We start from the raw sequence: 13,305 nt of genomic DNA, 5'->3' as shown, positions 1-13,305 counted from the left end.
CCCCTGAAGCACGCCCCTTACTCTCCTTTTCTCTATGTTCAGGAAATTTTAAGGGACTGCACCTAGAAGACCCATGAGGGGTCTTTTTAAGGGCCTGCTCAGGACGCTCTTCTGAGGTGTGAGAATGAGGAGATTTCTTCCTCTTTTGGGACCTCCTGGATGAAGAAGAGGATGCCTAATCACTATCCCTGGAGATAACCTCATTTCTGCCCTTTAGGTTTTGAAGCCATATTAAAAGGCGTCCTTTAGAGTTTTGCTCGAAAAGGTACAGGCAGTAGATGCAGTCAGATTGAGGGTCATCAGTGTAGAGCCACTTCTTTGAACAAGTGGCATAGGCTCTAAACACACCCTTCTTCTCTTTTCCAGACATTCTCAGTAGAATGAATTAAAAGTCAGCAATGTATCAGCGGTTGAAATTCACTGGAAAATATTCCAAATCTTAAGTAGCAAGTGAAATTTGAGCAGACCTCAAAGGAGACTCCCTAGCACAATGTGCGGTAGAAAATGTGAGGGGCAAAAGGTTCTCTCAGGAGTGTTCTAGAGGGTGAGTGGTTCTGATTGGTTCAGGGACAATTTTAGTCTCTTTTACATAATGAGTTATGGGTTGCAAAATGGAAATGGGCCTAGGCATCCTTTCAGTTTGGTATGTATCTAAGCATTGCTTTTTAATATACCGGGGACTCCCACCTCGATGATTGGGAATGATTCAGGCATGAGAATCTATGAAAGCTCCATACTGGAGTAAATATATTTATATGTATGAGAAGTAAAGTACTTCTATAAATAGTACCCCCTATAAAAGTCATACATGGCCTCAATATGCCTGGAGTAGAGAGAACCAGAGGAGAGGATCTGTGAAGGACATTTGGTGCATGTATTTTGAGCAAGCCATAGGAGGAGATCTGCTCCTCAGTATTTTTGAAAAAAAATATAGATTAGATTAAAAATACACTGATAACAAGATGGGCTCCTCATGCAGAGACACGTGAACTGCAGAAAAAACTCCCACCATTATGGTGCGCAGCAAGTAGACCCATAGATGCTACAATTGAGCACCTGAATAAATTGGTAATAGAAGTGTGGAATCCAGCTGGGAAATGTTTAGGGATGAGGAATCTATGGGGAGAAGTATCCATAAGACATTATTAATCACCTAATAATCAGAAGAGGAGCACATGGTTTAGTCTCACTTGTCAGCAATACAATATTCATTTGGAGGTTGATGTCACTATGTAAAGACATCTCTCAACGTATCTTTCATGAACAGTATTAAGCAGATTCACCAATATTTTAAAAGGTACTAGGCCGTTAGTAAAACTTTAGTATTGTATAAACCAGTTTATACAGTTAATAATTTAATAATCCATAACATTTTAAGTAGTGTCTGAAGTAGAAATATGCCAGCGGAAACAGCTTTCAATTATCTATTGATACACAAGGAGAAAAGCACTTACTTGTTATTGCAGTAAGGAATTGAAGTATGCAGCGCAGTGCCAAACTCAGTACTTTTGACAGGAGTTTCCACCTCCATTTTCATCTGGGCTCAAAACAGTCTCCTTTCCTTAGTACTCTAGTAGCATGTGAAGAACTCTAACACATGTCAAAGTTCACATTCTAGATAAACCCAAAACGGTTGTTTCAGTAGCTTTATTTAACATGCCCATAACAATAGAGGAGATGGAATTTATTTATTTTTTTACATTAAAATTAGCGCAGGCTGGAAAGGTATGTAAACCTATAAAGCAGCTTTTTCTAGAGTGGCCATTCCGAATTATGGCCATTATTGACAAACGTAGATCAGTGATCACAAGAATATCATTTGGGTTCCTACAATCTAGATGACAGACGTGCCCCCAAAATGACGGGCAGAATTATCTTTCTGCCTGGAAAATAAAACCTTAAAAAGAAGATTCAGGCAACACTTTCCTCTATGCGAGGCACTAGCTCTCACTTACGGCCCAATGTGGGTTAAGGCTAAAGTACAGCTAGTAATATCATAACTGACAGTAGGTGTCCAGCTTATCCAGCAAGGGTGTGAAATATACACAGGACGAACAATGTACAGTGAAGAAGTATTCCTTTTACTTTTAAAGATAAAAAAGCAAATACTTCATCAGGATGCTATAGTTCAAGAAGAATGAAAGGGAACGGCCCGCCCCGTACCCTCTCCATCTTCCAGAGGTGCATCTACGAACGGCAAGTGGTATATACTCATTTAACCACTTTTAGGCCTAACAGTGTGGATGAAAATCCTGCCCTTTTCTTAGTCCCCATGCAACCCTGAATCCGCTGGTAACGACTGCAGAGGTCCTAAGGGAGCAAGAGATGCATGCTCACAGGTGATCAAAGACTTTCTTTTAAAAACAGTCACAAAAGGTTTTCCCTATTAGGCTAAGTAACGTAACAGGAACATTCTTTTGGGAGAAGAGATGGTCAACAATCTCCAAAAAAGGAACCATTACTAAAGGGTGTTTCTTATTAGGTTGCCTGTTTTTGCAACATTTGATTCACCCTTTACTCCAGGAGACTACCTGCCAGTATAGGTACCAAAACTTTCCAAACGTTGTATTTTATTGTTTTTTTTGTTTGTTTTTAATAAAGTTATTAAAACAAATTTCATAGCCTTCTGTTCCCCCTCAGTCTGTTGTTCTTCATTGCCGGCTCCCTCTCTTCAAACACAAGCACACAAACAGAGGTATTCAAATGAAAAAATGAAAACGGCTCTAAAGAACGAGGCCTGGTGACAATGTAAGGAGGAGTCTCTTGTTAACTTATGTCCATTTCCAAGGTTAAAACAACAAAGCAGCTTTGCAGCATTTAACCAAACTGGAAGAAGAAATTTCCAGGACCAGAAGCTGAAAAGAAAAAAAGGGAAGAAATTAATAGAAAATATTAGCAATAAACATACAGCTTCAGTAGAAAAATAAGACCAGTAACAATCAACTCATTCACTTTTCCAATCCAACATAGGGATGCAATTTGCGACAGACCCAGATCACAGCACACGTAGCGGACAACTACAACACTGTGTTCCCAAAAAGAACCTTACTTGGCTGTAAGGGTTTTCTGCAAGAAGGTGAGCAACAGGGATAGAGCAAAAGGCATTTATGGAAATGTGCCGTCAAGTGGTGGGTTTACCAGATGGATCATTGTCACCAAAACACACTTTCCAGTTCTGGGTTTATCTTGATCCTCCTTTAAAAATCCCAGAACTGTTAAATGGAAAATTTTGACTAAAATGTAGGCACTTTCAAGTGACAAGAGGTCATCATTTACTACTAGCCAGTGTGCACCAAAAGGGGCTAAATCTCTAATGATGCAACAAATTGGCTTCATATTTGCATCATAAAAAACATAAGCTTAACACCTTGGCTGCTTGAGGTATCCCCCTGCTGTGCTGAAGGTCAATAGAAACGGGTGTGGTCATGACTAGCTCAGCTCGTCATGAGCACACGAGCAGTGTGCCTCATGACGAGCTGAGCTAGTCATGAGCATGGAAGGGGTTAAGAGATCTAATCAGATGATGAGATAATCCACCCTCAAATAGAAATGAGCTATTTTGACCATATATTTTACATGGACTATTTTAACAAAAGTTGGTGCCTGTGAGAAGCAATATGAATGAATACCATTCTCCCAACAAAACAGGTGTATGAATCAAACAGGCCTTTACATCAAGTCATGCCAAACCACAAACAAATAAAATATATTTAATACACACAAACATTAAAAACCGAATATAATTAAAAAAAACAATCAAACATTGTGGAAGTATTCGAATAATTATGTACAACTCTCCGCAATGCTACATCTGTGTCTAGAACAGTCTCATTAATTCAAAATAGAATTTACCTTCAAAACTGAAGCCACCAGGACCACCAAAGAAAGCCTTGAAAATATTGTTGGCATCAAAATCTAAAACAAAGTGAGAATACTTTAGTTAATAAAGAATTTGAGCTATGCCTAGAGTACACCTGTACCAAATGTATGAATTAGGGATATTATTTAACTGCAGCCTCAATAATTACAATCAAGTAGGGGTATTGCTTTGTCTGAATCGTGTTTTGGCTGCATTAATTAGTTTTTAGACCAGAGTCACTAGTTTACACTGTCGGGCAGAGATGCCTGAAGTGGGAGATAGTTTTATAAGACTATTTAGATTGGTGAAAATACTCCAGCGGGTGTACATTACTGGTTGAATGCGGAACCTATGAGCTGTTGAGCGTACACATCTGTGGTGGGTGCTGAATCCACTGAGCCATCCTACAGGTGCTTTTCATTACAAATAGATCACATGCATACACTGTAAAGCAGAATCCTTCTCCTTTAGGTGGTGGCTTGCAGGAATTAGTGAAAGTAGTAGAAAAAGGAAACCTTACCAGGAACAATATAGATTCACTTATTCCACTTTGTACAAGCTGCTTTTCAACAAATGTAACATTTTTGGCGTATAGGTATCTCTATCCCTTGCTGTAGGAAGCTGGCTCCTTATACAGTGGACCAAAATGAGGTACACTGTGTAAAGAGGCCAGGCAAACCCTAGATGGCGGACAGAGGCATAAATGATAACCCAAACGCCCTCTTTTGCATTAGTTTGGGTAAGCAACTAGGCCTATCAGAAGGTAGTGCTAAGCATTATTGCGCACACACTGTCAGTGAGAGAGACACACTCAGTTCCTGAGGGAAGTGGGCATAACCATGACCCAGAGGACCTAATTCCACCCAAAAAAAAGATGGTGAAAATGTCCTGGTTGTGTTCACTATTGGAAGCCAACTTTAGCAGTGGTACTAGCCTGAGGGTAAACATGCCACCTCACAAGCTAATTTTCCCACCTGTCCTGGTGCCAAACGGGCCGTGGGCAGTGGGTGGCAATTCCACTGTCTGGGGAAAGCCATGGTTGAGGCCTTTGAAGTCTTTTGCCTTGATATGCAGATTACTAGTCATCCTACTTCAAGGCGGTGATAACACCTTCTGCCAAGGCAGGCATTGTTTCTGATCTCTGAGATCTCACCTCCAGGGGGTTAGAAATGCGCTTGTGTTGGTAGGCTGGATAGGACCAATCAGCCAACACACTAGAGGTCGGTTTATAGGGCCTACCTCTTAGGTACTCTCTGGGTGCATGTATTAATGAATCCATCACTGGAATAAGTGTGGGTTTATTAATATGAGGTGTTCAATACCAAATACCATAGATTTAAGTGAACCCATTATGTAGCTGGGAAACTCGTTTTGACCAGTGACTAGTACATACCTTAAGATGGCTTCTGTCTTCACTTGTAATGTCAGTAATTGAACTGGCCAGCACAGGGGCATATCTGCTCATGCAGAGGTTTTCTCACAGGTAATATAATGTTCTCTGCCTTAGGGTTGTAAGGCCTGCTGTAGGGGTGACCTGCAAATATTTCATGCAGTGAAAGTGGACAATACACACAGGATGTGTGCCATGTTGGGTTTTCACTTTTTAGAGCACCTTGTCACGCAGCTTGCAATCTGCAGGGGTTTAGTTCTGGGTCCTTTAGAGTGGCACAATATAAACTGAAAGTCTTCGGGATCGGATCCTCTTTAGAAACTATACCCTAGATACCACTTACTAGGGACTTACAGTGGTGATAAAGGCCTGGACAATTGGGATAAATTGGCCAGTTAATTTATTTTGAGGAAAGAACACTGGCAATGAGGACCTGGTTAGCAGGGACCCAGTGCACTCCAAGCAAAAAGTGGGGAACTACTGCAACAAAAACTCAGTTTCCTACACTCCCAGAAACCTTCATCTTATTAGGACAAAGACTCCTCCTTAGATTTTGTTTTAGTTATGCTGGTGAGAGCAAGTATGTGAAATATAAAGAAAGAGGACTGTATGTCAAGTAGTGCACCAATAAAGTGCTTGGAGTATTATGTCAAACATACTCTAAGCTCACATCTGGGGAGGGCACATGTGAATCTACAGCAGTAAAAGCTGAAACATGATTGCAACAGGTAAGCAAACTTTTCAGTTTGCAGTTGTACAACACATGCTTTCTACAGACTGAAAAGCAGTGCCCTCCTGTATAAAGTGGTGGAGTGGGAGCAATTTTAGATGGTGACTGAACAGAGATGAGCAAGTCAATAGTTTGATTAACATGGAAGTTGGAAATCACCAAAGAGAAAACCTAGGGTTTGTTCTTAGAACGATCCGACCTTTGAAAACCTAGACAAGGGTTCCTCAATGGTTAGGGCTTGTAACTCACAGACTCACCGTCATGAAGGGATTACCTTCGCTAATGTTTTCGCTGGTGGATATTCTATCTAAATTTTTTTGGAAGGAAAAGGTCAGGTTATTAACATTAATGTCTGTTGAGTAAACTAGACGCTATTTAAATCAATAATTCTACCAGATATTCTTTGTTCAAATTATTTATTTATATTTCATCTTTTGGTTTTTATCTTTTTTTATGACTCTTTTTTTCTGTTCTTTCATTTATACAAATATTAATGTTTTTTAGTTATTTTTAAACACATTTTTTTTACATATAATACATTTTGAATACTGTACAATAGAAAATATTTAAAACATTCAACAATACGCAGAGATTATTCCTTTCAACGCGTTTCGGCCGTTCGCCTTCCTCAGGAATTCTGCATATTTCTTTTCTTAATCAATAGAAGCTTAGTTTACCAGACTTTATAGCATATAAACTGGATTTGTAGCGACTGCTGCTTGTGTAGTTTACTGCTAGGTTGTTTTCTGAATATTTTCGTAGCTGCACAATCTATATTTGGACGTGACTCATGTTCAGTTGCATTAGAGGTGAAGTTCTATATAGATATGGATAGGTTCAGGATAACGTTTCTGTATGTGCTTTGCAGCTCCAAAAAAGGTTCTTCTTAAACCCCTTAATGGTGTCACTTCACCTCGTGTTTAGCCTCTGCGATATCTTCTCACTTTAGTTTGTTATAAATTATTCTTTAAATGGTGTTCTTCCTATAGATGCAGTAGTTAGGCTTCTGCTCTGTTTGTATGTCGGCGCCAAGGCTTGGGGATGTAAACCCGTGTTATACCTCTTTGGAGTATTCTGGCTCAAGTGTTTTGGTCAGGGCAGTCCGTCGTGCTTCTCCTGCTGATGCGCTTGATAATATTCTATCTAAACACAGATTACGCACCTTAGAATATCCCCCCCGAGCAAGACTGGATCTGAATACTTTTTCCAATAATGCCCTCACTTATCAGAAGGTGGAGTCTTGCAGCTGCGCAATGACTCATGCCACTCTGGAAGTGATGGAGTGGAGCAGCACCTAAGTGTAAACCCGGAGTGCTTACGTCTGTTTCTCGTCTTTTCCCTTTCCACACCCTGAAAAGCACAGTGTAAAACATTTGTTATTAACAGTGTGCTCAACATATTTTTTAGGTTAAAAAAATACCACTCAACTGAATACCATTCAAATGAAATACCACCCTACATTCACTGTACAAACATTTGATACTGTTCTTCCTTACAGCATAGTGTGCCTTCCTGCGTAGACTGCTGTATACATGTTTATTGTATTACTCATCCGGTCTTATTTGCCTTGTAATTATGTGATTATTCCTGGTTTAATTTTTTGTATTCTTGCTCTATGTCGTCATTGCTCTTATGTCCTTCCTTCCATCATTTTTGTAAAGCGCTCCGATAACTTTTAGGATCTTGTTCGCCTATATAAAACTTTATAAATAAAATAAAAAATAAATAAAAGGGGCAGTGGGATGGCAATGAGGAATCTGCAGTACGTATCCAACAGAAGGAATATGCTACTTACCAGTATGCATCTGTTCTTGGCATAGAGGGCTGCAGAGTGGTACATTATGAATAGATCGCCATCTGGTGTTGGGCTCGGATGATTGCACTTTGTTTTTCTTTTGGAGAGTCTTTTGTATCTTGGCGACTCCTCCTTTGGTTGGTAGTGCGCATGGGCATCGGCTCCATCCTTAGATTGTTTTGCCGTAGTAGGGTTAGATGGAGTAGTATGATAGAATACAGATAGGAATGCCCATGTAAGTGTATCTAAATAAGATAATGTTGGAACAGACACAGGTTTCCGGGGAGGCTGGGAGGGCATGTACCACTCTGCAGCCCTCTATGCCAAGAACAGATGCATACTGGTAAGTAGCATATTCCGTTCGAGGCATATGGGCTGCAGATGGTACATTAAGAATAGACTATACAGCAGTTCTCTCCCTAGCGTTGGTCGCCCGTGTCTGTTGCAACTGTCTGAAATAAAGTCTTTAATACAGCTTGTCCCACTCTAGCTTGTTGTGTTGTGTGCACATCTACACAATAGTGCTTTGTGAAGGTGTGCGGTGTAACCCAGGTAGCTGCTTTGCATATGTCATCTAGTGGAATGTTTCCCAAAAATGCCATAGATGCTCCTAGTTTACGTGTAGAGTGAGCTCTAGGAGGAACAGTTAATGTTCTCTTTGCTTTTCAGTAGCATACTTGAATACATTTTACAATCCATCTGGCAATGCCCGCTTTAGAGATGGGATTGCCCTTATGTGTAGGAGAAAACGCAACAAATAGCTGTTTTGTCTTTCTGAAAGTTTGTGTTCTTTCTATATAGTACAATATTGCCCTTCTGACATCCAATGTATGTAGGGCCCTCTCCGCTACCGTTTGTGGTTTTGGAAAGAAAACCGGTAATTCCACTGACTGATTGATGTGGAATGCAGAAATTACCTTTGGTAGGAATTTTCAGTTTGTTCTAAGAACCACTTTATTTTGGTTTAACTGCATGAATGGTTCTTGAATCGTAAAAGCCTGCAACTCACTTACTCTTCGAAGTGACGTGATAGCTATGAGGAAGGCCACCTTCCATGTGAGGAATTGTATTTCCCACCTATGCATAGGTTCAAATGGTGGCCCCATTAGTCTGGTAAGTACTATGTTGAGATTCCAGACTGGGGAAGGTGGTCGTCTTGGTGGAATGACTCTTTTGAGTCCCTCCATGAAAGCTTTAATTGCTGGTACTTTAAACAGGGAAAGATGTTGCCTGTTTTGTAGGTACGCCGCTATAGCTGCGAGATGAACCCTGATAGAGGTGTATGCTAAGTTACATTGCTGCAAGTGTAGTAAATAGCAAATGATCTGTTTAGTGGATGCGTCCAGAGGGTTGATGTGCTTACTGTTACAGTGTATAGCAAACCTCTTCCATTTTGCTGCATAGCATGCTCTGGTGGTAGGACGTCTTGCTTGTTTAATGATTTCCATACATTCTGGTGGTAAATCTAAATATCCAAACTCTATGACCTCAGGAGCCAGATCGCTAGGTTCAATTGTTTGGGATCTGGATGCATTATTTCTCCATGGTTCTGTGTAAGGTGCATGGGTAATAATCTTAGCTTTTGATGTGGCACCTGTGAGAGTTGTAGTAGCGTGGTGAACCACGGATATCTTGCCCACGTGGGTGCCACTAGTATCATTTTATTGAGTGCTGCTGCAGCTTCCGAACCACTAACGGAATTAGTGGGAGAGGGGGGAAAGCGTAAGCAAATCTGTTGGACCAATTTATCTATAGTGCATTGCCCTGGGACCGTTGGTGTGGGTACCTGGATGCGAAGTTTTGGCATTTTGCGTTCTGATGATTGGCAAACAGATCTATCTCTGGTTGCCCCCATCTTTGGAAGAATGGCTGCAGTATTTCGTCGTGCAGCTCCCATTCGTGTACTTGTTCTGACTGCCTGCTTAGGATGTCTGCTATCTGATTTTGAACTCCTGGTAGGTGTTCTGCTAACAGATAGATCTTTTGAGGAATGGCCCATCTCCAAATGTCCTGTGCTAGTTTGGATAGTTGGAGAGAGTGTGTCCCCCCCTGTTTTTGAATATAATACATTGCAGTCATGTTGTCTGTTCTGATCAGGACTGCCTTGTTTGTTATTTGCATTTGGAAAGCTTTTAGTGCTAGAAATATCACTAATAGTTCCAAGTAGTTGATGTGCAGTTTCTTTTGCTGCACACTCCACTTCCCCTGCACTGTGTATTTGTCCATATGCGCTCCCCATCCGGAGAGCGATGCGTCAGCTGTTATTATCACTTGTGGAATCGGTTCTAGGAACGACCGTCCTTTGGAAATGTTTGTTGTGTTCCACCACTTCAGAGAGCGATGCGTTCGGTCGTCCACCAACACCAGATCTGTAATCTGACCTTGAGCCTGATTCCACTGTGTCGCTAGACACTCCTGTAGTGGACGCATTTGTAGTCTGGCATGTGGTATTAGCAGTATGCAGGAGGACATCATGCCTAACAGTTGCATAAACACTCGTGCTGGTAGTGAGTGTTGTGGTTGAAATCTTTGTATTAACCCGACCATTGTTTGTATCCTGATAGGGTTGGGGTATGCTATTGCTCTTTCTGTGTCTATAGTAGCCCCCAGGTATTGCTGAATTTTGTTTGGTTGCAGGTGTGATTTGTTGTAGTTCACCGTAAACCCTAGGTGGTGCAGCAATTGAATTGTCTTCTGTGTGTTGTGAAGACATTCTTCCTGTGACTTGGCCTTTATTAACCAATCGTCCAAGTATGGGAAGACATGTATTTGTTGTCTTCTCAGGTGTGCTGCCACCACAGCTAGGCATTTTGTGAACACTCTTGGTGCCGTTGTGACCCAGAACGGAAGGACTTTGAATTGATAATGTTGTCCTTCCACTGCAAACCTTAGGTATTTCCTGTGGGCTTTGTGAATTGGCATATGAAAGTAAGCGTCTTTTAGATCCAGTGTAGAAAGAAAGTCCCCTTTCTTCAGTAAAGGGAGTACCTGTTGGAGCGTGACCATGTGGAAATGTTCCGAATTTATGTATGCATTGAGAGGTCTTAGGTCTAAGATTGGTCTTAGGGACCCATCTTTTTTGGGGATTAGGAAGTATAGAGAGTATACTCCTGTCCCTTGTTGATGTTTTGGAACCTTCTTTACTGCATGCTTTTGTAACAGTGCTAGTACTTCTTCCTTTAACAATGTCATATGATCTTGACTCATTGGACGCTGTTTGGGGGGGATGTTTGGTGGGGTAGCTGTGAGTTCTAGGCAATAACCATGTTGGATAATCTGTCTCACCCACTTGTCTGATGTGATGTTCTCCCAGACAGGTAGGAACTGTGATAAACGTCCCCCGACCGGTGTTATGTGGTCTGGGTGAAGTTCTATCAAGTCACTGTTTTGGGGTTGAGGCATTGCGGTTGTTATTATATCCGCGGCCTCTACCTTTGTTGTTGTTACCCCTGTAACTACCTCTTGAATTACCTTTGGGTGATGTAGGTGTGAAAGAGGTGGATTGCTGATTTGTTCCTGTATTTTTTGAGCCTCCTCTATAGGTGGATCTACGAAAGGAACCTCTTTGTGTTGGCTGTTGCAATGCTCCCATTGACTTAGCCGTTTCTGTATCTTTTTTCATTTTTTCTAACGTCTCATCTGTGCTTGAGCCAAAAAGTGTTTTTTGATCAAAGGATTGGTTCAATAAGGACGTTTGTACTTCTTGTTTGAATCCTGAGATTCTAAGCCATGCATGTCTCCTTAACATGACACTGGTGTTGATGGATCTTGCTGCAGTGTCTGCTGCGTCTAGGGCGCACTTAATGGAAGTATTAGTTATTATCTTTCCTTCCTGTATTAACTGATCTGCCCTTTTTTGATGTTCTTTGGGGAGATGTGTGATGAGTTTTTCTAATTCATCATAATGTGCCCTGTCATAACGTGCAAGTAGTGCCTGTGTATTGGCTATACGCCAGCTATTTGCCGCTTGTGATGCTACTCTCTTGCCTGATGCATCTATTAATTTTGACTCTTTATCAGGTAGAGGAGCCTCTCCTGTAGATAAAGAGTTCGCTCTTTTACGAGCGTTTGAAACTACAAGCGAGTCCAGAGGTACCTGTCCTTATATTTTTTTATCAATTCTTGGGTTTAACACCCTAGCCCTCACTGGGTCTTTGAATATTTCTTCTGTGTGACTGAGAAGACCCTTCAGCATAGGTAGAGTCCCTGATGTTCTTTGTGCATTAGGTAGCGTCTCTAATAGGAAGTCCTCTATTAGAGGTTCTGTATGTATATCTACCTTATGATATTTTGCTGCCCTATTAATGAGCTGTACAAACCCTGTTTTATCATCAGGTGGTGAAGGCTTTGAGGGATATAACTCTGGGTCGTTGTCATCATCTGACCCTACGTTATAATTTTCCCATGGGTAATCCTCATCTGGGATAGTTTCATCATCCCCTTGAGGTTCTCCCTCCCCTGGATCACTGTCTACATCATACTGAGGTGTAGATGGTCTTGGTGTAGAAGGTGCAGGAATGTTTGCCATAGTGCGAGGAATAGGAGAAGAGGGTGTGACTTTAGGTCGAGGAGAAGTAGGAGGAGTTGTATTTGTCCCCAGTGTTCTCTTTTTTGAAGGAAGAGATTTGTCTTCTATCTGTTCATTCTTCCTCTTCTTCGTCACTACTTTGCCAGTTTGCGGATCGATAAACAAAATCTTTTGTTTGGGCTCTGTTTGCTGCTCCTGTATCGGTACCGAAGGCCTTGGTTCCGAAAGGTGCTTTTGTTTTCAATCGTTAATGTTCGGTGTTTTCGGCACAGAGTGTTTACTTGATTCCGATTTCTTCGGTGCCGAGTGAGTCTTCAACGTCGAATCATGTTTCTGTTTCGACATGGAATGTTTCGATGCCGAGCTTTCCCTTGCATGAAGCTTCGGTGTCGAAGTCGATGTCGACAGTTTCTCGGATCCGACATGGTGGGAGACCGAGTGTTTCGGTTTCAGTTTCGGTTTCGTTGCCGGGCCCGAAGGCGGGGCGTCGGAAACTTTTTTCTGCGGTTTGACCGGGCTCGAAGGCGGGGTCGTTACCACACGGGGTCGGTTTTTTGGTAAGGGGACGTCGTCACTCACGGTTTGTTGCACGTCGAGTTCTTCGACCTCCTACTCGTCCCCTTCCGACCCAGACTGATCCTCATGATCCTCTTCTTCCTCAAGTTGCTCGTCTCCGAACAGCTCCGGGATCGCCTCAGACTGCATTCTGGAAACCTTGTGTCTTCGAGCTCGACGATTTCTAATCGTCGACTTGGAGGAGAATGCTGCGCAGGCTTCGCAGTCCCTGGATTCGTGTTCAGGCGATAGGCAGAGGTTGCACACCTCGTGTAGGTCCTTGTGTGGGAACTTAGCACCACACGTTGGACATTTCTTGAATGGAGTCCTTTCCATGGACTCCGGGCTTGACTGCGTCGAGAAAGGCCTCCTGTTCGTCGACGTAGATCAAAGTTTTTTCTTCGTTGTTGAAGTCGAAACGCCCCGGAATGGAAATGAAACGTGTTCG

General features: G+C 41.9%; 1 protein-coding gene across 1 annotated transcript in view; it reads right to left on the bottom strand.

Moving 5' to 3' along the window:
* Positions 1 to 1,632: 1,632 nt before the first annotated feature.
* Positions 1,633 to 13,305, bottom strand: part of DNAJC7 (DnaJ heat shock protein family (Hsp40) member C7) — a 649,293-nt gene continuing 637,620 nt past the window's right edge. Inside the window, exons 13-14 of the mRNA XM_086924152.1 lie at positions 3,853 to 3,915; positions 1,633 to 2,855 (exon numbers count right to left, since the gene is read on the bottom strand). Coding sequence (XP_086780278.1) covers positions 2,818 to 2,855; positions 3,853 to 3,915 — 101 coding nt within the window. The 3' untranslated portion in view covers positions 1,633 to 2,817. The remainder of the gene's footprint in view (positions 2,856 to 3,852; positions 3,916 to 13,305) is intronic.

This window comes from Lissotriton vulgaris, chromosome 5, assembly GCF_964263255.1.
Source record: "Lissotriton vulgaris chromosome 5, aLisVul1.2, whole genome shotgun sequence".
Lineage (NCBI taxonomy): Eukaryota > Metazoa > Chordata > Amphibia > Caudata > Salamandridae > Lissotriton > Lissotriton vulgaris.
The sequence above is the reverse complement of the archived record's forward strand: the minus strand, read 5'-3'. Positions and strand labels throughout refer to the sequence as shown.